General features: G+C 41.5%; 1 protein-coding gene across 1 annotated transcript in view; it reads left to right on the plus strand.

The window, feature by feature from the left end:
* Positions 1-20,934, plus strand: part of PIK3R6 (phosphoinositide-3-kinase regulatory subunit 6) — a 43,068-nt gene extending 22,134 nt beyond the window's left edge. Inside the window, exons 11-22 of the mRNA XM_033139565.1 lie at positions 7,194-7,341; positions 7,869-7,961; positions 8,748-9,207; positions 10,662-10,761; positions 10,876-10,998; positions 11,667-11,777; positions 11,913-12,003; positions 12,367-12,437; positions 12,942-13,032; positions 14,755-14,825; positions 17,097-17,209; positions 19,054-20,934. Coding sequence (XP_032995456.1) covers positions 7,194-7,341; positions 7,869-7,961; positions 8,748-9,207; positions 10,662-10,761; positions 10,876-10,998; positions 11,667-11,777; positions 11,913-12,003; positions 12,367-12,437; positions 12,942-13,032; positions 14,755-14,825; positions 17,097-17,209; positions 19,054-19,210 — 1,629 coding nt within the window. The 3' untranslated portion in view covers positions 19,211-20,934. The remainder of the gene's footprint in view (positions 1-7,193; positions 7,342-7,868; positions 7,962-8,747; positions 9,208-10,661; positions 10,762-10,875; positions 10,999-11,666; positions 11,778-11,912; positions 12,004-12,366; positions 12,438-12,941; positions 13,033-14,754; positions 14,826-17,096; positions 17,210-19,053) is intronic.
* The last annotated feature ends 2,510 nt before the right edge of the window (positions 20,935-23,444 follow it).

The following is a 23,444-nucleotide window of genomic DNA, read 5'->3' on the forward strand; positions in this document are numbered from 1 at the left end:
AGTTTTAAGAATACTTTTAAGAAGCCTGCTAGCTATGTTGTCAGGTGCTGCAAGTCTACCCATTTCCCCATGTGTTCATACATGTCAATGACAAAATTGTTTTTGAGTTAGGGAAAGCTGAGTATTGTGAGTACCATACATGCGTAGCATAATTTGCTATAAAGGAAGAAAGCTTGAATAGGTGTTTGCAGTCTATGAACTTCACTCCTGCCACGGCTCCCCCCCCCCTCAAAAAATAGGTGCCAGTACTAGGGACTTCCGGTTCGGCGCGGCCATCGGAAAGAAGCGCGGAATAGCCCTCCGGGGAATTCCGAGCAAAGTCGGGAGTTTTAAGGGGTTTCGCAAAGGCTCTGCGACCCCTAAACCCACGAGGGGGTACCTTGTGGGCTGTGGCACCCAGCAGCGCTGCAAGCGTGCTCTCCCGATCGGCGGATTTTGCAGTAAATCCGCAAGACGGGATCGAGCTGCTGGCGCAAGGGGAGACACCGCTATCCCGACTCTGCGCAGCCTCTGGCTTCTGATGAAAGCGTCGGATTTCCTTTAAAATTACAATCGGATTCTGCTTTTAAAGAGGGGAAAGGATCCCTGTAAATTGATTTAATTCGGACGTTGGAAAGAATTCGGATAGCTGAAGGGCGCAACAAGGGAGTCCGCCCGACAGCGGGGAGGAAAATGGCGCAGAACAGAAAGTCGCAGGAGTGATCTTCGTATTAAAAACCTACTGAGTGAGTACTAAGTAAAGACCTTTACCATTAAGGGAAAGGCATTTAGACTTTGAATTGGAATTACATTGAACTTAATAGTAGTGGAGAGACCTCGGGAAACCCCTGGTGAAGTCCCTACCGAGAGGTTGGGGGGTGAAATACGTCTGCACCTCAGCCCAGAACTTAAAACCATACCGGACAATAGCCAGAGACAATAGTGCTGTGGAGGGGGTAAAACCCATCCAGTGGGCACGGAAAGACTAGTTAAACTCCGTCCTGGTTTGGAGGCTTGGTTTCGAGTGTTGCTTTAAAGGGACGACTGAGGGGGGGGTTCACTGAAGGCGCGCTATTCCATCAGACAGAGATCGGTGGCGAAAAGATCCCCCAATCGGGGGGGAAGGGAGATCGCTTTCCCCAGTCGGGGGGTGGATTATAAAGCCCATCGGGGCGGATTATTGGTAGTGATAGAGAGACATAACGATCCCTCAATCGGGGGGGTGGATTACAAAGCCCATCGGGGCGGGATTATTGATTTTAATTCGCTGCCTCCAGTCGGGGGGCGAGGATTACAAAACCCATCGGGGTGGGAATATAATTTAGTTTTAATACTGAAACTGAACTTTTTGCTTTGTGTGTGGTGCAACTTTTGACTTTTGGTAACTTTTGTAACTCCGTGTGCAAGAGACAATGTTTCTTTGTGATAGTTCCCTGTGATACATTCTCTTCCTGTTTTTCTCTTGCCTTGCCTGTGTGTGGGAAAAACAATAGCAACATTTTATCCTGTGCTTTTGGAGAGTGATTAGAGTTATAGAGCAGTGTTTTTCAACCTTTTTTGGGCAAAGGCACACTTGTTTCATGAAAAAAATCACGAGGCACACCACCATTAGAAAATGTTAAAAAAATTAACTCTGTGCCTATATTGACTATATATAAAGTAATTCTCTTGAATTTTTCAATTTTTCCCACGGCACACCAGGCAACATCTCGCGGCACACTAGTGTGCCACGGAACAGTGGTTGAAAAACACTGTTATAGAGGACATCTAGTGGCAACTGGTGGTATTGCAGACTGGTTAAGACTTAAAGTAAATAGAAGCTCCCTCCAGTGGCCAAAGTAACAAATAACAGGCGCTCCCCCTAGTGGTGAATCTCTGTAATTACAGGTATTAAATTTTTTGGAAAAATGACAGGAAGAGAATCAAAAAAAGTCCCAGCGACTCCGTTAGAAAGAAGGCCTTCTAAACAAGATGAAGTAAAGGATTTAGAAGTATTGTGGCAAAAAATAAAGGAAGAATTTAGGCAAAATGAACAGCGAATGGAGAAAAAATTAGAAGATGTACAAGAAACACTGGATAAAAAAATAGAGGGAGCCGTTGGAGAATTAAAAACAGAAATTCAAGAGTTGTCAGTAAAATCCAAAACAATGGAAGAAGCATTGAAGAGGACACAAAAAGAGGTGAGAGCGACGAAAAAAGAAACAGAACAAGTGAAAGAGGAGATGACACAAATAAATAAAGCACAGGAAGAGATGTGGGATAATTTGGCCCTAACGGAGATGAGACAGAAACAGATGAATTTAAAATTCAGAGGATTGAAGGAAGAGGCAAATGAGGATATAAGGAAGAAAATAATTGAAGAATTGGCTAAGTGGATGGATTTGAAGGAAGAGGAAGTGGCCTATTCAATCACTAATGCTTTCAGAATTAAAGTAAGATCGGTAAAAGCAAAGGCAAAGAAATTTCCAGGTGATTGTCTGGTCATGTTTAATTCAATGGATATGAGGAATGCTATTTTAAGATTGAGCTATACAAAGAAGTTGGTAATCGATGGGAAGCAAATCATCGTGTTTAAGGAGATCCCGACAAGATTCCTGCGAAAGAGAGACCCGTACAAACCATTGGTGGCATCGCTTAGGAAAAAAGGGATTCAACATAGATGGGAATATCCGGAGGGGATCTCCTTCTACTACAAAGATAAAAGATTTAAACTGACAGACGCACTGGAGGTGAAGAAATTTACAAGAAGATATGAAGATGATTTAGGGAAGATAGGAGCACCAGGACCAGCACCGGACGAGGGCAAGAGGGAACAGGATAAGAAGAAAAAGGACAAGAAGAAAGAGGAGGAAGAGAATTTGGAGAAGTTAGGAGCACACGGAGGACAAGAAGAAGAAGAAGAAGAAGAAGGAGAAGAATTGGAGGGGGAAGATGAAGAAGAAGAAGAAGAGGAAGATATTGATAATAAGGATAATAAACCCTAAAAGGTTTAAAAACAAGAGAAAAGGAAAACATGGCTTTGAAAATTACTTCGTGGAATGTAAATGGTCTTAACGATAAAAACAAGAGGAACAGGATAGGACACGTGTTGTATAGGAAAAAATTGGACATAATTTGTCTTCAAGAGACTCATATTGCAAAAAAACATAGACATGTGTTAATTAATAAAAAACTGGGAAGAGAATTTGTTTCCTCGGATTCTTCGAAAAAGAGAGGAGTTGCACTATATATAAAGGAAAAATTTGAACCAAAACTGATCTCGAAAGATGAGGAAGGCAGAATTTTGATAGTACAAATCACGCTGCAAGGCGAGAAGCTGCTGGTAATCGGAATTTATGCACCAAATGAAAATAAAGCAGAATTTTTTAAGAATTTGGAAGATAAATTGATGGAATTTATGGATCAGAAATTGATAGTGATGGGGGACTTTAACGGTGTAGTGATGCCGGAACTTGATAAATCTTTTACAAGAAAGACGGCAAGAGAAGGTAAATTACCAAAATCATTTTTTGATATGACGGAAAACTTAGGATTGGTGGATATTTGGAGGTTGAAACACCCTACTACAAAAGACTTTACTTTTTACTCAGAGCCGAATCAGAGTTTTGGAAGAATTGATCACATATGGATTACAAAGGAATTAATAGGGAGGGTGTCTAGATGTGAAATAACACCGAGAACGCTGTCGGATCACAATTCGATTGATTTGGATTTAAAGAACAAAGAGAAAACCCCCACAAGATGGAGAATGAATGATAGTCTATTTGATGATCCAGAAGTGATAACCAAAGCTAAAGAAGAAATAACAGAGTATTTTAATTTGAATTTACAGAAGGGAACCGGACTGGATGTGGTTTGGGATGCAAGCAAAGCTGTAATGCGAGGATTCTTGATACAAAAGAATAGTCATCAAAGGAAAAACAAGGAAAAAAAGAAAGAAGAAATTTTAACTCAACTGATGATATGTGAAAAGAAATTGATATTGAAACCAATGGATATCCAATTGAAACAGAATATAAAAATATTGCAAACTCAGTTCTCCACGCTGGTGAATCAAGAGATTGAATGGAAAATTAAACAGATGAGACAAAAGAGTTTTGAATCAGCTAACAAGACAGGAAAGCTACTAGCTTGGCAATTGAGAAAGAGACAAAATCAAAATATAATTAACAAATTAGAAATTGGAGACGGTGTAATAGAGGATCCAAAAGAAATAAAGAGAGCTTTCCAAAGATACTATAAAGAGTTGTACCAGCAGGAGAAGGAGAATAAGAAAAAAATAGAAAAGTATTTGGAAGAACATAAATTGGAGAAAATATCAAAAGAGAAATCCGATATCCTGAATACTCAAATTACGGCGTTGGAAATACAAGAAGCAATAAAAAGAATGAAATTGGGGAAATCTCCAGGACCGGATGGACTTTCGGCAAAATATTACAAAATACTCAGCGAACAGCTGATTCCAGTTTTGAAAGAAGTAATGGATAATATTTTAGAAGGAGGCAAGATCCCAAGCACGTGGAAAGAAGCCTATATAACTTTAATTCACAAACAAGATACAGATCGCTTAAACGTCAAGAATTATCGACCAATTTCTTTATTGAATAATGACTATAAGCTTTTTGCAGATATTTTAGCAACAAGATTGAAGAGAATATTGAATGAAATAATACATAAGGATCAAGCCGGATTTCTTCCTGGTAGACAGTTAAAAGATAATGTAAGACATATTGTTGATGTGATAGAGTATCTGGAAACCAGGAATGAAAAAACGGCTGTATTAATGTTTGTGGATGCGGAAAAAGCTTTTGATAATATTTCTTGGCATTTTATGAAAAAGAGTTTGGAAGGAATGGGAATAGAGGGATCTTTCCTGAAAGGAATTGATGCGATATACTCGGATCAGAAAGCAAAATTAATAGTGAACAATGAAATAACAGAAAGTTTTGAAATAACAAAAGGCACTAGACAAGGCTGCCCGCTATCACCGCTACTGTTCATAACGGTCCTAGAGGTTTTAACGAAGAAATTGAGAGAAAGTCCGGAAATAAAAGGAATTAAAGTTGGTGCAAAAGAATTTAAATTAAAGGCCTTTGCAGACGATTTGGTAGTAACGTTAGAAGAACCCCAGAACAGCGTCCCGAAAGTATTAGAGGAGATGGAGAATTTTGGACAATTAGCAGGATTTAAACTGAATAAAACCAAGACAAAGATGATGGTAAAGAATATGGAAAAAGAGCGAATTTCAGAGATAGAACAAAAAACGGGTATAGCAGTATCAAAGAAAATAAAGTATCTGGGAATATGGTTAACTCCAAAAAATATCAATCTTTTTGAAGATAATTATCAACCTGTTTGGAAGGAGATTAAGAAAGATTTGGAAGTATGGACTAGACTCAAGCTTTCCCTTAGTGGAAGAATAGCAGCAATTAAGATGAATGTTTTACCGAGGATGTTATTCCTATTTCAGACAATACCAATAATTAAGGGAACAGGACAGTTTAAAGAATGGCAAAAAACATTGAGTAGATTCATCTGGCAGGGACAGAAACCAAGGATTAAATTGAAGTTATTGATTGACAAAAAGGAAAGGGGCGGTTTCGCCCTACCAGACTTGAAGTTGTATTATGAAGCTTCCTGTTTGTGTTGGCTAAAAGAATGGATAACATTGCAAAATACTGATCTGTTAGATCTAGAAGGATATGATAATAGATTCGGATGGCACTCCTATCTTTGGTATGATAAGATAAAGGCTCATAGAGGTTTTTTAAATCATGTGATAAGGAGGGCCATCTTCGAAGTATGGGAAAGGAATAAGAGACTTTTAGAGAGCAAGACCCCATGGTGGATCTCACCGATTGAGGTTCTTACCTTAAAAAAAGTTAACATGGAAGGTAAAAGGTCCACATATGAGGACTTGCTTATGAGAACAGAAAAAGGTTGGAAGTTAAAACCATACCACCAGATGGAAGATCTTTTTACAGGATGGATTCAATATCACCAAGTGCATAATTTGCTCTTAGAAGACAGAAAGATTGGTTTTGAAGATAAAAAATCTAGATTTCAGACTGAGCTATTAGAAGGTAGAGGTAAATTTTTAACAAAAATGTATGATTTGTTGTTGGAATGGTATACTAAAGATGAGTTGACGAAAGAGGTGATGATAAAATGGGCAATGGACTTTGGGCACAATATAGATTATGATGCATGGACTAAACTATGGAATGAGACTTTGAAATTCACTGCATGTGAAACATTGAAAGAGAATGTTTATAAGATGATGTATAGATGGTATTTGACTCCAGTAAAATTGTCAAAAATGTATAGAATGCATGATAAGTTATGTTGGAAGTGTAGACAAGAAGAAGGTAGTTTTTATCACATGTGGTGGACTTGCAATAAGGTCAAAGGTTTTTGGGAAGCAGTCTATAATGAGCTTAAGAAGATGTTTAAATATACTTTCCCAAAAAAACCTGAAGCCTTTCTGTTGGGATTGATGGGAGATGAAATAGCTAAGAAGGACAAAAGATTGTTCATGTATGCGACAACTGCTGCAAGAATACTATTAGCCCAAAAGTGGAAATTACAGGAGTTGCCTACAATTGATGAGTGGCAGGCGAAGATGGTGGAATATGCTGAATTGGCAAAACTGACCGGCAGGGTCAGAAACCAGGATGACTCGAGGTTTCAAAGAGACTGGAGTAAATTTGTGGAGTATCTAAGATTGAACAGAGGAAGTTTAAAAACACTTGTAGGACTGGAATAAACCTTTGACAAAGACTAATAAGGTTGTAATATGAACTGCGCGACAAAACTGGACTAGAAAACCTGTTGACGTGGAGGAGGGGAGTCAGAGCTCGGCGGAGCTATAGTATTGCATTGTTTATTAGATATGATTATTTGTTGTAATTTGTTATTTTTTTGTTTTTTTTGGAAAATAATAAAAATTTATTATTAAAAAAATATATATTTTATTTACCTATTTGTATATTGCCTGTCATTTGGAAATTCCCAGGTGAATTACAAAAAAATAATACAATAAAACCAAAAAAAAAAAAAAAAATAGGTGCCAGTACTCACCATGAGGTTGTTACAGCAAGTGCCCCACTTTTTAACAACAACAAAAAGAGGTGCTGGTACTGCGTACCCTTGAGTGCCTCTTGGGGGGAGCACTGATTCCAGTGACGATTCATTACTCCTTCCCCCTGTGATAGGCAAAGCCCTTAGATGTGACTGAGCGCTATTTTCAGCAAGTGATGGCAGCCATTGAACATGCAGGAAGAGATATGAGTGCAGAATACAGTCAGTATGTTGAAGAATTGGGGAAAATCTACAGCACATTGCTGAGCACTTCAGAGAAAGGTAAGTGTGGCCCTACAGGGCTGGGATGTAAAAAAAAAAAGGACCCCAGTCCCTGCGCTTCATCTGGGACTGAGCCCTGAGCCTTACTGTGGTTGCTCTTGTGGGCTTAGCTTCTCACAGCACCCACAACAGTGTGATAGGCAAAATCATTGATATGGGTACTGAAAGGATGGAAACTGATTTATGCACCCAAAGGGGATTGTGTCTTATAGCTCTGTGCTTTGTTCAGGATCACCCCCTTGTATAGATATTTGCTTGCAGTCCTCGGTACTGAAAAAGACCAACTTCAATGTGATTTCTGAGGAGAAGGAAATTTGTGTGTCTGTTCAGTAAGTGTGACCCTGTACTGGTCAGAGACAAGAAGGCTAAATGGGCAAAAGTTCCAAGTATAATTTGGGGGTCAGCTCAATAGTAAGAAGTGATATTACTGGTCACCCCAAAACAATGAAGAGGGATATCATAAGCTTCTGACACAATTATTTGTTTGTTTGTTTGTTTACACATACCAAGTTCTCTGTGTCTTACAGATGTGGAGAAGACAGCAGTAGAAAAAGGTTCAGGCATCCCTTTACCCAACCCTAACATCAGCTTCCACTTGTGGAGAGATGAAGACCAGCTTTGTGAGTGTTCTCATGGCCTGTATCTCACTTGGTAGCAGCTGTTGTTATCCTTTCTCACTCTGCGAGAGGGCAAGCAGGGCGGGGTCATTCCAGAATGCAGTGTCCCTGTGGTCACTGCAAGCAATGTGTCTTTGGCCCCTTTTGGTTTCCTTTTGGCTGCCATTTATCCTTTGAGGTGCAGTTTACTGCAGACAGTTCTTTTGGGGGGGGGCAAATGGTAGTGAGGATGGGCTGTTTCTCAGAAGAAAACCTGTATGAGACCCTGATTCCCCCCCCCCTTTCTTTCAAAATAAAATTGACCAGTTTAAGCATGCCTCTTAAAAAGTGTACTGATCGTGCTTATCCTTGCCATGCCTACTTTATTTAAGATAAAGAAAGATAAGATATATATAAGAGCTCTTATCTTTCAGCATGGGGGTTCTACTCAACTGTATTCTGAAGTTGTAGAATCCCAGGAGGGAGGTAACATGTTTTTTCTCCTGAACATTTTGATTGGCTCTAACCATCTCAGGGGAAAGGATGGGAACCAATAAGGTAGTGTTTTAGTGTCAGGAGGCAGCCTTGTTGTCGTTCAGTCGTGTCCAACTCTTCGTGACCCCATGGAGGCAACCTACATTATATTAAAACATATTGTGTATGTGCACATAGACTGAAGTAGTCTGGTCTATGAATGTGGGCAAGAAACTTTATTTTTGTAGTGTTGGGACATTGCCACACTGTGTCATGTGAAGATTCAAGAATTATGATGGCCTTCTAGGTGTTTCACAAACCATCTCTTCTTTTTAGGGAAGGAGTTGGTGCTATTCCTCCGTTCGCCAAGTCAATCCTGTGAACAGGATTCCCTGAGTCCAGAACTGGATATCTTTGAGTTTCAGGATATGGGGCCAGACTTTGACTGCTGTGAGCAGACACGTTTCTCTGTGCTCTCCAATGACAGCGGGATTGAGCGAGACCTGCTCAGTCTGGGCGATGAAAATCAGTCTTCTTGCACTGTTGAGGCTGAGCACTCCCGGCTCCAGAGGAAAGGTTGCATGAAGAAGAAGGGGTCTCCTCTGGACAGCCTCGCTTTCCTGCAGAGCGGCTCTAATGGGCAAGGAGCAAAGCCTACTGGGAAGCTGCATCGAAAATCTGGGGGTAGCGTCATGGAACCGGTGGCTCAGCTGAAACGGCTGCACACAGCTCGTGTCTTGGTACTGGGTGATGACAGAATTCTGGGGCGCCTGGCCCAGGCCTATTACTCCCTGAGGTAAATTACTGTCATGATGATTTTGAGAAGAGGCCTTTCATTGGCAGTGACGGGGGGGGGGAGTTTTGCTATGTTTGGAACAGAGTTCCTGTTTCTGTGTGGTGGAGTTGCAGTATCTGCTTCTAGGCCAGGTAGGTCCAACTTCTCATACCAAGTGGGCTGCAAGAATACTTCAACATGGAACCCGTGGGCCACACACTGCCCGTACCCTCCAACATTTCTCCCATGAAAATAGGGACATCCTATTCCATAATAATAATTTATACCTCACCCATCTGACTGGGTTTCCCCAGCAACTCTGGGCAGCTTCCAATATATATATATATAAACATAACAAAACATTAAATATTAAGAACACTTCCCTATACAGGGCTGCCTTCAGATGGCTCAGGGGTCAGATAAATCCATACCCTCCAATAATTTTCCAATGAAAATAGGGACATCCTAAGGAAACACTAGGGATGCAGGTGGCACTGTGGATTAAACCACAGAGCCTAGGGCTTGCCGATCAGAAGGTCAGCGGTTCGAATCCCCGTGACAGGGTAAGCTCCTGTTGCCAACCTAGCAGTTCAAAAGCATAAAGTGCAAGTAGATAAATAGGTACTGCTCCAGCGGGAAGGTAAACGGTGTTTCCGTGCGCTGCTCTGGTTCGCTGGCCACATGATCCAGAAGTTGTACACCGCCTTCCTTGGCCAGTAAAGTGAGATGAGCACCACAACCCCAGAGTCGTCCGTGACTGGACCTAATGGTCAAACCAGAAACCAGGGCAGCTTCTGTAAAACCGGGACTGTCCCTGGAAAATAGGGACACTTGGAGGGTCTGACACTGCCTTGTTTTGTGTGTGTGTGTGTGTGTGTGGAGGAAGCAAGTCCAAAATTTGATGCTGCCCCCCCAGCCCTTACACTGCCTTCCCAAAGTGAGGCACTAGGCTTTGGGAAGGAGGCGTGAGGCTCTGGCAGGGTCCTAGAGTGCTCCCACCTCCTTCCCAAGCACTAACTAGGCTTTGGGGAGGAGGCTGGAGGAAGGGTGGCACAAGGGCTTGGCCTGGGGGGTGTCAAATATTGCCAAGGGCTTCCAGAAAGGTATTGAGGGCCACATTATGCCCTGGGGCCATGTGTTGGACCATTCTGTTCGAGGCACTGCTGATGTGAAAGCATGGTCATGATTAGAACAAGGTGTTAGTATGAAAATGGCAAGGGCACAGGCAGGTCTCTTTAGGGTGCTCAGCATGACTTAATGGGAAGTTTTATGCTAGGCTAGGGACAGAAGGGGAAGGGGGGTAACATACCAAGGAGTTCCATGGGAAATAGTGGCAACCATATTCTTCCTGGCTAGAGAATGGCATGGATTCCTCCTCCTACATACCATTCTTTGTGGTCCACCTGTATCCTCTCCACCAGAAGAGATGAGATACTGGGATGACCTAAGAACAATTTTCCCTTCCTCATTTCCAGGAAGCGGGAGAGCAGACGTGTCTTTCTTACACCAAGGCTAAAAGTGCAATTTTACTATGTGCCTGTTGTGGAGGAACATCCCACATCTTCCCCCACCGAGGTGAGCAGCTCAGGGCCATGCAGAGGATGGCAGAGCTAGATTGTGGTCGTCCTCTTCCTACCACAGTCCTATGCTCTTTGTGCTGGTGAGCGTACTCTACTTCTTCTCTTCCAGGAAGGTGCTCTGCCTGACCAGACAGAGCCTTGTGAGTTGGCTGCTTACCTTGGAAGAGCTGATCCATGGTACGAGAGCAACATTAACACCCTCTGTCACATGATTCCGAAGCTGGCCACCATGGTAGGAGAGGAGCCCTTCCTTCTGCTTGTATTCCTTAGAACAGGGATAGGAACCCAAGGACTCCAACTCCCATCAGCCCCAGCCAGCAGGAGCAAATGGTCAGGGACTGTGGGAGTTGTATTCCAACAACATTTGCAGGCCCACAGGTTCCCCACCTCTGCCTTAGAAACAGCAATGGGAATTTTGGGATGTTCTTCAGATGGCAGAAGGAATTGTCACTGAGGCTGGTGCTCAGTCAGAAGCAAGGGCCATGTACTTCCAGATCTTACGTATACCTGGACCAAGGGTAACCCTGAGGCTCCCATCAGCTTCAGCCAGCATGGTGAATCATCAGGAATTTTATGCATTATAGTCCAACAACAGTTGGAGAACACCATGTGGGCAACCCCTGATCTAGACTTATATCCATTAGCATGCTTGCCGGTGAAAGGCTAGTTCTTCCTCTCCAACTCATAATAGAGGTAGAATAGAATGGCCAATTTTATTTTTTTAGTATTTCACTTTATTGGCTCTAGTGTTGTAGATACAACGTGAGCTATGTGTATCATCCCTTGGCTGCCCAATTCACCAAGCAGGTGAAATATCAGGAATTACCAGGAAGCTAATAGAAATAGCAGGTAACTTGGCAGTTGGTTTGGACTGATGCAATCGTCTTTGATCCCACACAGCCCTCTTCTCCAAGCAAATCTACAGTCTCTGAGCTGTTCATCCTTGACGTGATTGCATACTATGTGCGTCTGGGCTTGCAGCCAGTCTTCTTCCAGGTGTATGCAGTGAAGGTCAGTGCCCTCTTCCTGTTCTTTGAGCATTGTGAAGTTTACCACTAGACTGCACAAAAATTATATTCATGACACTTGTAACAGTTCACCCACTTGGAAGGAACCATGCTTTGAAAGCCTCTTTCTGCTTTTCAGCTTCTCTTCAGTAATACAGATTTGGAGCCTGTTGAGGACATTTTCTTGATTGAACTGAGTCTAATCCTTGAAGAATTCAACCCTTCCAGAGGTCTGTATCTTATTTCAGGGCTCCCTAGATATTGCAGAGCTCCTTTCAGAGCTCTCCGATCTCTCCAGCTGGTCTTCAGCCAGGCTGTGTCTCAAGAAAGGAGGCAGAAGGGTAACTGGTCATTGGGGAAAAACAGCAAGTTGTGTGTTCTTCTGTGATGCCATGAGTTGCAGAACTCATTGGCTCTTATTTTTCCAGTCACTTTTATTCACATACTATTCCCACTCCAGCTGTACTTATAGGACCTTATAAGGGAAAGTATGCCCCAATATCCATCCTCTCCCCTCCCCCTGTAAACTTAAATTGGAAGATAGCTGTGTCAGTATCCCAGCTAATTGAAATCTGTGGCTGTTTCTTTTGCAGACAATCTACCAACGAAAAAGAAGCCAGCAGTAGAAGTTCCTGGTGCAGATCTTACACTCATGTATAAGAAGGTGAGAACATTTATAAATAGTGGGCAAGAAGGGACAGGTACAGAGTCCTGGCAATCATCATGGCATGCTAGGCAAAATATTTCACCCACATTAATTATAACTGAGGCTATGAATGCTGGCAGAACCTGTAATTTGTTTTCACTGATGGTCCAGAAAATATGGCTAGACTTCTAGAGAGACAATTAACCTGCCCTGGTTTTTCTTCCTGCATATTTCATGCATACACAGAATGATAGGCTTCTTAGTTGCTGGATGGATGGGGGGAGTTGGCTGATTAGTTTCCCCACTGTTCTCTGTGCTGATTGCCTGACACATGAAAGGCACAAAACAATGGTCTACAGTAAACAGAGAGAGAGAGAGAGAGAGAGAGAGAGAGAGAGAGCACTGTTGCAAAATATAGAAACAGCAATGGTTATACTGTATGGTTGAAATAATAACCCATTGTTTCCGATAAGGATTAATGCATTTTTTCCCCACTGGGAAACAATGGTGATTTCTGTCTAGGTTTTGCTGAGTAACCGTGAGAAGGAGGAGACACTTTCATTGCGATCCACAGGCCTGGTTATTAAAGCCATTCCCTCAAATGAGACTGAAGGTAAAGGCATTGTACAGGTGGGGACAGCACACACTGGTTTTCTGGGCTTCCACTTTTCTGGATTCCTAGCTGGATTCCTGGGTGAGAGCTGGAGTTCTGCAGATGACATGCACTCTTGTTTCAAAGTGAAGGAGCAGTCAACTTGCTTCATGGTAGGTATACATTCTTTTTGCCAACTTGCTGCTGTCACAAAAAAACGGGGAGAGGTTAAGATGTCCACTTCATTTCTGAAGAGAGGGACAGCTCAGAGTTAATCTAATGTATATTTTAGAAAGCTGTTTGTTCACTATGCATTTGGACTCTTCTTACGATATTTTGCATGATGGATCCTGAGATCAATCAGCAGGTTTTTGTCTGTGTTTTGATACAGTTGGATACCATTTTGCACCAAGATAGTGGACTGAAACGTTCAAAACTCTACTGATATTTTGGTTTCTTAGAATTCCTTAGCAATGCTAGGTATGAGGTTGCTAGTAATCAAATAAGAGAAACAAACAGGACCCACAGAATGCCAGCAAATTGGTTTGGGAGAGATACATTTAAGTAATCACATGGTGCCTGTTCCCCCCCCAAGAACCCAACAGTTGTTTTCTTATGCTAAAAAATGTTCTGTGAAATGAGTGCCTAAGATATGTCGCAGATACCCTATCAGTTAGTGCTCTGCACAACTCCTTCTGCTTCAAATTGATGAAACTTCCCCCCCCACCACCACCCCAGGCTCAGTCCTCAAAATGTTATGTAGGACAAACGATTAGTGAGGTTTTCAAAATGGTGTGGCACCTGCTTTTATGCATGCCTGTTTTGTAGACAACCTGTTCCTGTGAGGGAGCAATCAGCTGCTAAATTACGGTTTTTAAAAAGAAATGATAAAATGAATGGTGGGACTTGTGTTGGTTGTCATCTGTGATGTTACATGCACCACCCAATGGGTGCCAATGAAACTCATACAACCACCTTCCATGCAGCAATGGAGGAGCTAAGCTGGGAAACAAATACACACATTTCCCCCAGCAATTTTGAACCTTGGGGAAATGTTTGGATCCCTTCAATATATCCTTCAAAGTCCTTCTTTAAGGAACACTTAGATCTTCCACAACAACAGAGTATGTTCAGTGTAGCTGTGTGTTCATTGTGTAGCCCCCCCCCACCCCCTGCTCCCACAGCCCCCAGTATACCTTAAAAGGTCCTTGGAAGGGAAGACGAGGAGGAGCTATAAAGTCTGAGTGAACTTCTCCATGCTGTTTCTCAGGGTACCCTGTTTCTCCTAAAATAAGACATAGCCATAAAATAAGCCATAGCAGGATTTCTATGCATTTGCGAAATATAAGCCGTTCCCCAAAAATAAGCCATACCCCAAAAATAAGCCATAGTGATGTGGTACCTCCCATTAAAACAGCCTGGTAAGGGGTGGCTATGCAGCGTACCGATGCGACACGGTTAAAATAAGACATCCCCTGAAAATAAGCCACACTGTGTTTTGTTGAGCAAAAAAAAATATAAGACGGTGTCTTATTTTAGGAGAAACACGGTAGGAGAAACAGTGTTCTGACTGTGTTCTAGAGCTCTCTTTTATTGCTGCATAGAACGATGTTAGTCATGGAGGAAATTTGGGCCAGTGCTAAATGTGGCAGGAGATCATGCAAATGCTTCAGTCGAGGCAAAAAGAAGGGGGGAAAGTCAGTCATGACTGATTCATCCAACTTTCTTCATTGTACTCTGCAGATCTGGTGTGCTTGAATGTGAATACTACTGAGGTCGTAAAAATATCCAACCTCTCAGGACGATCATATTCTGTAAGTGACACTCTGATTCTTCAGAATTAGGAACCTAGTGGTGCTTCTTAGTATCTACAGGGGGGAAATGTAGGATTTTCCCACCTATTCTACAAAAGAAAGTAGGAGAGAATCATAAAAAAAAATGTTACCCTCAATGGAACTTTATGAATCCACCTGGAGTATAAGTTAAGTTTGCTCCAATTTTTTTCTGAAGCAAAAATCAGCAACCCTGGACCCATTAGTGAATAATCATCATAGCTGAACATAAAAATTACAACCTCCTTTCCTCATTCTTCTGTTGAGCATGTCTGCTGAGTCTCCATGGACTTCTTTATTAACTACATCTTGCTAAAATCTCAAATTCCAACAAAAAAGACCGTGTGTATGTTTTTTGGGAAAGGAAACTTTCACACATAGAAAGTTCTATGTCAGGCGCTGAAGCCGCTCTGATACTTGAATCAGGATCGCTTCAAACTGTTTACTTAAGTTATTGAACCTTTCCCATTGAGGAATGCAAACCCTGCTTTCCCAGAAAAGAATGTTACATGAATGCTTTGGGTTAGAAAGCAACCAGGTTTGCAAGGGTATGTGTGCATTTGGAATGGAAACTGTTAAGCTTCTTTGATGAGCCCCTTAGTAAATTGACTGCATGATGCTGACCTACATCTCAGATCACAGGATATGTGCAATGCAAAGTGGCTTTGCCACAGGAGAAACAGCTCGACAAGCATTTCATAATTTCAATTGCATAGTCAGCCTTGGTGTGATGCTATTGCACAGATATTTTCTTCCTCTTTTCATCATTAGTCATTAGCTGCTAAAAATCACTGTTTCAATGGCACTGTTCTTCCAATATGTAGCTATTTAAAATTTCACATGGCTAAAATTGAAATGACAAAGAAATATCCATTTCCTTTCCAGAAGGATATATAAGTCACTAGGTTTATAATCCAAAATGTTACATTCTAAATTACATTTATTCCTCAAAGATAAATTTTATGCTGGAAGAAGTATTCTCCTGCACCTGTGAAAGGAAAAGGGGGTTCCATTTCAGGCTTATACATCGCATACACTTGCTTTTCGCTTCAGATTCCCCCCCCCCCCCAATTTCGCCATCAATAATTCCTACCGAGCTGAAGATTTTTGAATAAAACAAACTCATATGCACAGTTGGAACAGCATTTCCATTGCAATTAGTATCAGTATCTGAAGTGAGAAATGAATTATCAATGATTTCTCCATTGCATAATTTATCAAATAGGCTGATTACACCAGCAGTGAATATTTAAGTTTCCACCCTTGTCAATGTCAGAACTTAGCCACTATCTTGTAACCACTCACCTTGCAGGTTTCTAAATGTTTATTGGCAATACACAATTATCTTTTTCATTGGTGAACCTAAGAGCAACAGTAAAATGCCCGACAGTCATGATTATAAACAGATTTTACCAAAATAATCTGTCACAGTACAGAGTTTATGTAGTGAATTGCTTTGTGGAAGCTGATATGGAAAATAAATGGCATTGCATTTTTGAAAGTGGTAATTAATGCATTTTTAAAAATGCTTTGCTAAACATGTAGAAGGACCGATATCAGTAATGCAACCTGTGGACTTCAGAAGACTTGTGGGTTGTATCTAACAAAGTTGTCCTGTTGTGCAAGGACTTGTACAATAAATTTTTGGACCCTGCCCAAAAATCTGCTCTGGAATGTTGGGGTAACCTCCAGAACAGATCTGGGTTTTGTGCAGTGATCTCCAGAAGAGAAAAGTGAAAGTAAGACACACTGTGCAGCCAGAGGTTCCTTGTGCTAATGGGATGACATCATTGGATACAACTGCATGTGTTTTCCACCAAGTAGCAAATAGGAGCTTTGAGAGAGTGGTGGAAAAGAGCACAGGGATAAGGGTTAACCCATCCTTCCCTAGTGCCACGGCCCCTGTCCAGTCTGTTCCCCTTGAGGCTGACATTGCTATTAAAGGCAGGATATCCTATTCACAGATCTTCTGAATCATGTCTGGATGTGCCCTGAGAGACAGCTTTCTAGAGCAGGATTTGTTCTGTGCGTACCCACCCTTTGCACAATTCTATTGCCGGTTTTTGTTTTCTGTTGCTAAGGTAGAAACTTGAGATTCATGCCACGGAAAACAAAAAACTTGCTAATCCAGTAACTCCAATGTATTACATCACTTGTTTGCATTCGGCCTTGACTAAGAAAAGCACACACACACACACACACACACACACACACCAGCGCTAAGCAGAGCATTTTGTTGCATTTTTGTTCCAGTTAGTGACAAACACTATTCGAACACGCAACATCAAAATCAGAAGCACAGATCAAAGGACCTTCACTGTGTGCCTAGACAAGGACTCCAGGAGGCTCTACAAGAATGTGACCAGGTAGGGCTCTCCAATAAGCTGTATATTGTTAACTTTTCACCCAGGTGTCCCTTCCCCATTCCTCAAAGTCAGTTCTTGTGCATGGTGTGGGTGCTACTAATAAATGCTGTCAACCCAAGAATTGCCTCCAGGGAAACTGAAATGGATCAGAAGCAGTGGAGGACTTTGGTCTTTCAGATTTCAGCAGTTTTATGCTGCTTTATTTGTCATGGTCTGACATTGGGATATGCAACTTAAATCACTCTGAGGGCCACATGTATCTTGTTACTAACACATGGTGGCTAGATGTAACCTTTGTTGTTGTTGTTCAGTCGTTCAGTCGTGTCCGACTCTTCGTGACCCCATGGACCAGAGTACGCCAGGCACGCCTATCCTTCACTGCCTCCCGCAGTTTGGCCAAACTCATGTTAGTAGCTTCGAGAACACTGTCCAACCATCTCATCCTCTGTCGTCCCCTTCTCCTTGTGCCCTCCATCTTTCCCAACATCAGGGTCTTTTCCAGGGAGTCTTCTCTTCTCATGAGGTGGCCAAAGTACTGGAGCCTCAACTTCAGGATCTGTCCTTCTAGTGAGCACTCAGGGCCGATTTCCTTGAGAATGGATAGGTTTGATCTTCTTGCAGTCCATGGGACTCTCAAGAGTCTCCTCCAGCACCATAATTCAAAAGCATCAATTCTTCGGCGATCAGCCTTCTTGATGGTCCAGCTCTTCTTGATGGTCCTTCTTGATGGTCCAGATGTAACCTACTGGGTGACAAATCAAGGCTTTAGTCCTTTACAGTATTTTAAAACTCTGTTGGTTTTTGTGCTTACATCACTGTAAAATTTAGATGTATTGGACAGATATTTTATCTCAGTAGTGGGGAAACTTTTGGGCCTGAGGACCAGAGGTTTATTTCCCTGTACCCCATGCATCAACTTTGACAGGTGAATGGGGCCAGCCACCCGCTGATGGTCTGATGCCATGATGACATTAGGTGCCTGATAGATGGGCATGGTGATAGTCTTGCTCACTGTCAAAGTTGTCTGGAGGGTGGTGGTCTCCTTCCTCAGCATGTTCTCTAGAGGGAAAGTAGCACCCAGCAGGATTGAACTTCCCACTCACCAGCTGATGAGTGCAGGGAAAGAACTGGTGAAGCGGCAGTCAGCAGGATAGAACCTCACCACTCACTCATCAGCTTACATCACCTAGTGATGTCAGCTGTCTAACAAGTGAGTGAGATTTGGAGAAAATGGCCTCATGGGGCAAAGGTTCCCTAACCCTTTTCTATCTGGACTGCAGGATTCAGCACTGAAGAGTTCTCATTTTAACATACACCACGCTCCTTGTCACATCCTAAATTTGCCATACAAAGCTATTACCTGTATAGCATTTTTAGCCACCTTAAAGGTACTGAGTGATATTCAACTAACATATTCCATTAGAGCAAGGATTTACACGTGCAATTGAATGACCCCCCCCCACCATCTCCTGTGTGTGCCCCTGCAGGTTGGGGGCACTCCTAGAATAGATTTAGGGTGTGTGCAGGAAGGTGGGAGTTCAGTTGTGCAAGCAGAAATCATTACACTGATGGGATGTGTTAGCTGCATACCACCCATGTTACTCTTCTCAGACTAATCAGCCTCAGTGATTGTCAACTGATAATGTCAATTATTGGTGTGCGCTCAAAATATATGCAAAGAGTTTGCAAATTATACACACCACCTTGCCTGAGGTTCATACACCCACAAACAGGGTTTTCCAGATAAAAGAACTTTGTATCAGAATTGGGTGAACACCAGATCAGATTCTGACCAATAGCTTGTGTATTTAGCTAATGGAACAACGTCTTTTGTTTTCTTGCAGTATTGAAGTTTTCCCATGCCTAGAACCCAGCTACTGCTTACAGAAGACAAGAACCAGACGGTCTAGTTTTGAGGAAGAGGAAGATGTGGGACTGGCCAAATACTTACCTAAATCTTTATTGCTACCCATCAACACTTTTGCAGGCATTGTTCAGTGAAAAAGCTGATAGCCACAGCTATTTCCTCTTTTACTGCGTCTGAATAGGGAATATCTAGTGATTGTGTTCCCACGGTGAAGCAGTCCGCAGAAGAAAGGAAAAAGCAAGGGATCATCACCAGAACAACAGCTCAGGTCTGCAGCAGGAGATGAAATCCCAGCCCAATACAGAGAAGCTGTGTGTCCTTAGTAGCAGATAAAACTCTGGCAGGGGGCATGCACAAAACAAAACAGAGAATGAGAGTTTCAGTGCCGTGCTTTCCTTATATTCATCTTCCATTGGGCAAGGAGAGAATAGTTTTGTTTCACCAGCACACAACAAATGAAATGGTGGTAATTAATGCTAAATATACTTTCCTTTGAACCCTAGTTGTGATCACAGCTCTGTTTAGTCAGGTGTTGCTGGAATGTGGTATAGATATGGTTATTCTGTGTAGAAATACCACAGACAGGTAAACAACTGTTTTGAATTGGATTTAATGAAACAGTATGCAATTTTCATTGCTGTTGTTAGCAGAATCTTGGGATAAAGGGTGTACATGTTACCTATCAAAGAAATTGGGGTGTGTGTGGAAATACTAGTGGCTTTAGAGACATTTGAACAGGCACATATGTGTTGGTGACTGTGTGGAATAGCACAAAATATGTACCATAGCCAGGGCAAAATGTTATGCAGACAGAGGTCAAGCGTTTTCTCGTGAGAACTGGGCACCTGTTATCTTGCACAGTGCTTTAGCCATAAAGTGAAGCATGGGTAATCAACCTCCAACACTGGTGGCATGGAGGAAGGACTTTGTGGTGCTGCTGTACAGGTGCGCAAGAATGTTAGTAGGCCTTGCTGTGGCAGAGTCAGGTCAATGCTACTTCCTGCCTTCAGTATTTTTATTTATTTATTAATTAAAATATTTATTTTTTTGGTCATTTGGTCCCTCCCCAGTTCACAATAAAATTGCAACTAAATACAATATAAATAGTAAAATGAAAATGGAGACCTAAAAACCAGATGTTAAAGCATGCAAAAGGAAGGGACACAAACTGATAAACTTGCTGTATACTCCAAGGTGTCATGAAACTTGGCTTGCTGCTACAGTCTATTCTTTTACATCATGCTCTTCTAGATCTTACACAGCAAGGCATTTGGACTTTTCAGCAGGGGTGTTGCTAGGTTCTTTAAAAGTGTGGGGCAGAGGTCCATGGAAACAAATTTGCACAGCTGATTTATATATATAAGCACAGATTTATGATATAAATATCACAAAAGGCAAGTCAATTCATTTTCCTTCCAAATCATGCAGATAAATTCTTCAGTTAATTTGCACCCCACCCCAGATTAGCTCCTCTTCCATTCATTTACCCCCCAATTAATCTCGCAACACATCTTGTAGAAATCACGTCAAATCCCCTTCACTTACCCTCATTCATTACTCCCATGCCCTGGGCGAGATTAAGAGGCCCTAAACCTCTATTCAAAATAAAAGCTAAACGGTAAAATAAAATTTTATTTTCTGAGATGACACAAAGCATGTCATGTGCAGCACAAGACAGGAGCTTTGCATTGTTCTGATTTACATTATTAGGACGCCCCCTGGTGTAGGTGGGGATAAGTAATAAAAAGAACAGGAAAATGGAGGGATTTGTAGTGTAGTGTAAAGAAGTGCCCCTGCTTTGATGATGCCCTAAGTACATGCTTCGTTTGCTTAGAGGGTAATCCAGCACCAACCCCCCTCCCCCCCAAAATATCATCTCTGGACAGAGTCATATTCAGTTTCCCCAAATTAATAACCTACCCAGGTAGCCAGATCACAAACACACACACACAGTGTAATTTTGCTTGAATTCATTACTCCATTCAGAGCACATAGGACAAGATTTGGGGTCTATGCTCTGTGAGTTCACCTCTAGCAACGCCCCTGATTCTCAGCCCAAACAACAGTGTGTTTCTACTTCCGTTGCTTCATGTCTGAATTTAAGACTTTTAAAGTAATTGATAAACAATGCCGTAAGCTTTATTGCAAGGGGAGAAGGCACTAAGAGTAGACATGTGCTAGAATGTGGAAAGAAGGATAAATTTCCTAGAGGGAAAAATAATAAAAAATGTAGATCAAATAGCAGCTGATGGAACCACATGTAGCAATGATACTCCCGTGAGTTGTTAAGGACAGTGACTTTAAAAAAGCAAGAAAGGTTTTCAGAATGTTTGCAGTCTTAAGCATTTTTTTAATTGGTTCTCTTAAGTATGGTGCTGTGGCTACATGTTTACAAACCAGAAGGTTATATGATGGATTGCTTTGAATTTTGTAATGGAGGTATCTGTATTAACTAAGGATGTATATTATGTAAATTAATTATAAATTATTTGTACAGATGTAATACGTGTTGTATATTCAAAAGTGGAATCCTTTAATTTCATTAAATAACTTCCAAGGATGTTTGATGTCATGTATTCAGTTGGCAGCAGAGGTAAGATATCCTGTGGAGGTTAGTTATATCAACATGATTTTTGTGTCCCCTGTTCAATTGCACATTTTGATTCCATTGCAAGACTGTATGGCATGGAGAACCTTTGGTCAGTGGCCAGGGATGATGGGAGTTTTAGTCCAACAACATCTGGAGGCCCAAAAGTCCCCACAGATGCTGTATTCTACAGTGGCACTTCATTTGTGTGATAAGCTGTACAATATGCACCTCTGTATTGTAAGTGCAACACAGTGGATATGTGTGTGTTTATAACTGCACAGTTTTAACAGGTATTGCAGCTTCAGTTCCAATAAATCATCTAATGCTAGGAAAACCCATTGTTTCCAGTAGAAAGTTGGACAGGGATGTTGTGGTTCTGGAGATGATATTTCAAACATCAACAACAACACCACCCCAACCCAACCCAAGTGGGACATTATATACGATTGCTTCCAGAGTACAGAAGAATGATTTCAATTGAAAGCTTTTAAGCATTCAGTCATAGCAACACTGCAAAGGTACAAAGGGGTTGGGTGGTTTCTTTCTATCTTTCAATGATGTTTTATGCTCAACCCAAAGTGTCTTGTAATCCTGATACAGTGTTCTGCTTTCCTATTGGTAGGCCGCCACAATATGGCTTTGCAAACAGTAATACCTGAAGAGCTAAATAGTTCAGTGCCTGGTTGGATCTGAACTGCTTTCAGCTCCCACATCAATTAAATCTGAAATACATCTGTGAGTATCTGATGCCACGCTGCTGAAGCAGGGCAAATATATATTTAGTCAAAGAGCATCAAAATTGAATAGAAGGTTTATCTTTTAAGATTATCCAATTGTATTCCTTGTAGCTTTATACCCCAGTCCTAACAATGGTTATTAAAAAGTCAGCATTAGTTTTAATGGAGTTATTGCCTCCAAGTAAATATGCTTGTGACTGTAGCGTAATTCCACATAGGTGAGATATTAAAATAAGCTAGGTACAGTTTGGCCAAACTGCGAGAGGCAGTGGAGGATAGGCGTGCTTGGAGTGCTCTGGTCCATGGGGTCACGAAGAGCCGGACATGACTGAACGACTGAACAACAACAGGTACATTGAAACTTTATACTATTCCTTTACTTTTACCTACTATTCCAGAGAAGTCCATTTGTGTATCACTTTACTTTCATGTGTTTCACCAAGGACTACTTAAATACCAAGTAGATTGAACTGGAAACTAAATAAAACCTAGTTAAAGACAAACCACCTGTACAATTCTTTACCAATAATTAATTAATTTGTCTCTGAAAAAGAATACCTCTCATTACAGCCAACTTGTAGACAGCAGAACCAGAGACTCTGAAAATACATTTTAAATGTCTCATATTTGAGAGACAATTCAGCTGTCTTGGTGGTTTTCATCAGCATAATGACAGCAAATAACATGGTATTAAGTATCAGTGTCAATGGACCTCCACTTGGGGATCCAGCATGGATCTTTCCTGGAAAAGTCTTCCATTGCAAAGGAGATGGCATAGATTTCTTTGGCAAAGCTAAGAAGAGTCATCTTATTATGCAATGTAAGTAATACAGCCAAACGGTATTTATAGGATTTTAATTTTTTATTTTTTGGCCAGTTGTAGTAACAGGTACTAAAAACAAATGCTACTTGTGTTTAGTTTGTGGATAAATCCCCAATTTATTTGGGCTCTAGGAACTTTTATCCTGGGATTACAAGAACCATTTTGCTAGAAAGACCTATGTTCCCTTGGTAGCTGATCCTAAATCTGGCTTTTAAAAG

Source organism: Lacerta agilis, chromosome 2, assembly GCF_009819535.1.
Source record: "Lacerta agilis isolate rLacAgi1 chromosome 2, rLacAgi1.pri, whole genome shotgun sequence".
NCBI lineage: Eukaryota > Metazoa > Chordata > Lepidosauria > Squamata > Lacertidae > Lacerta > Lacerta agilis.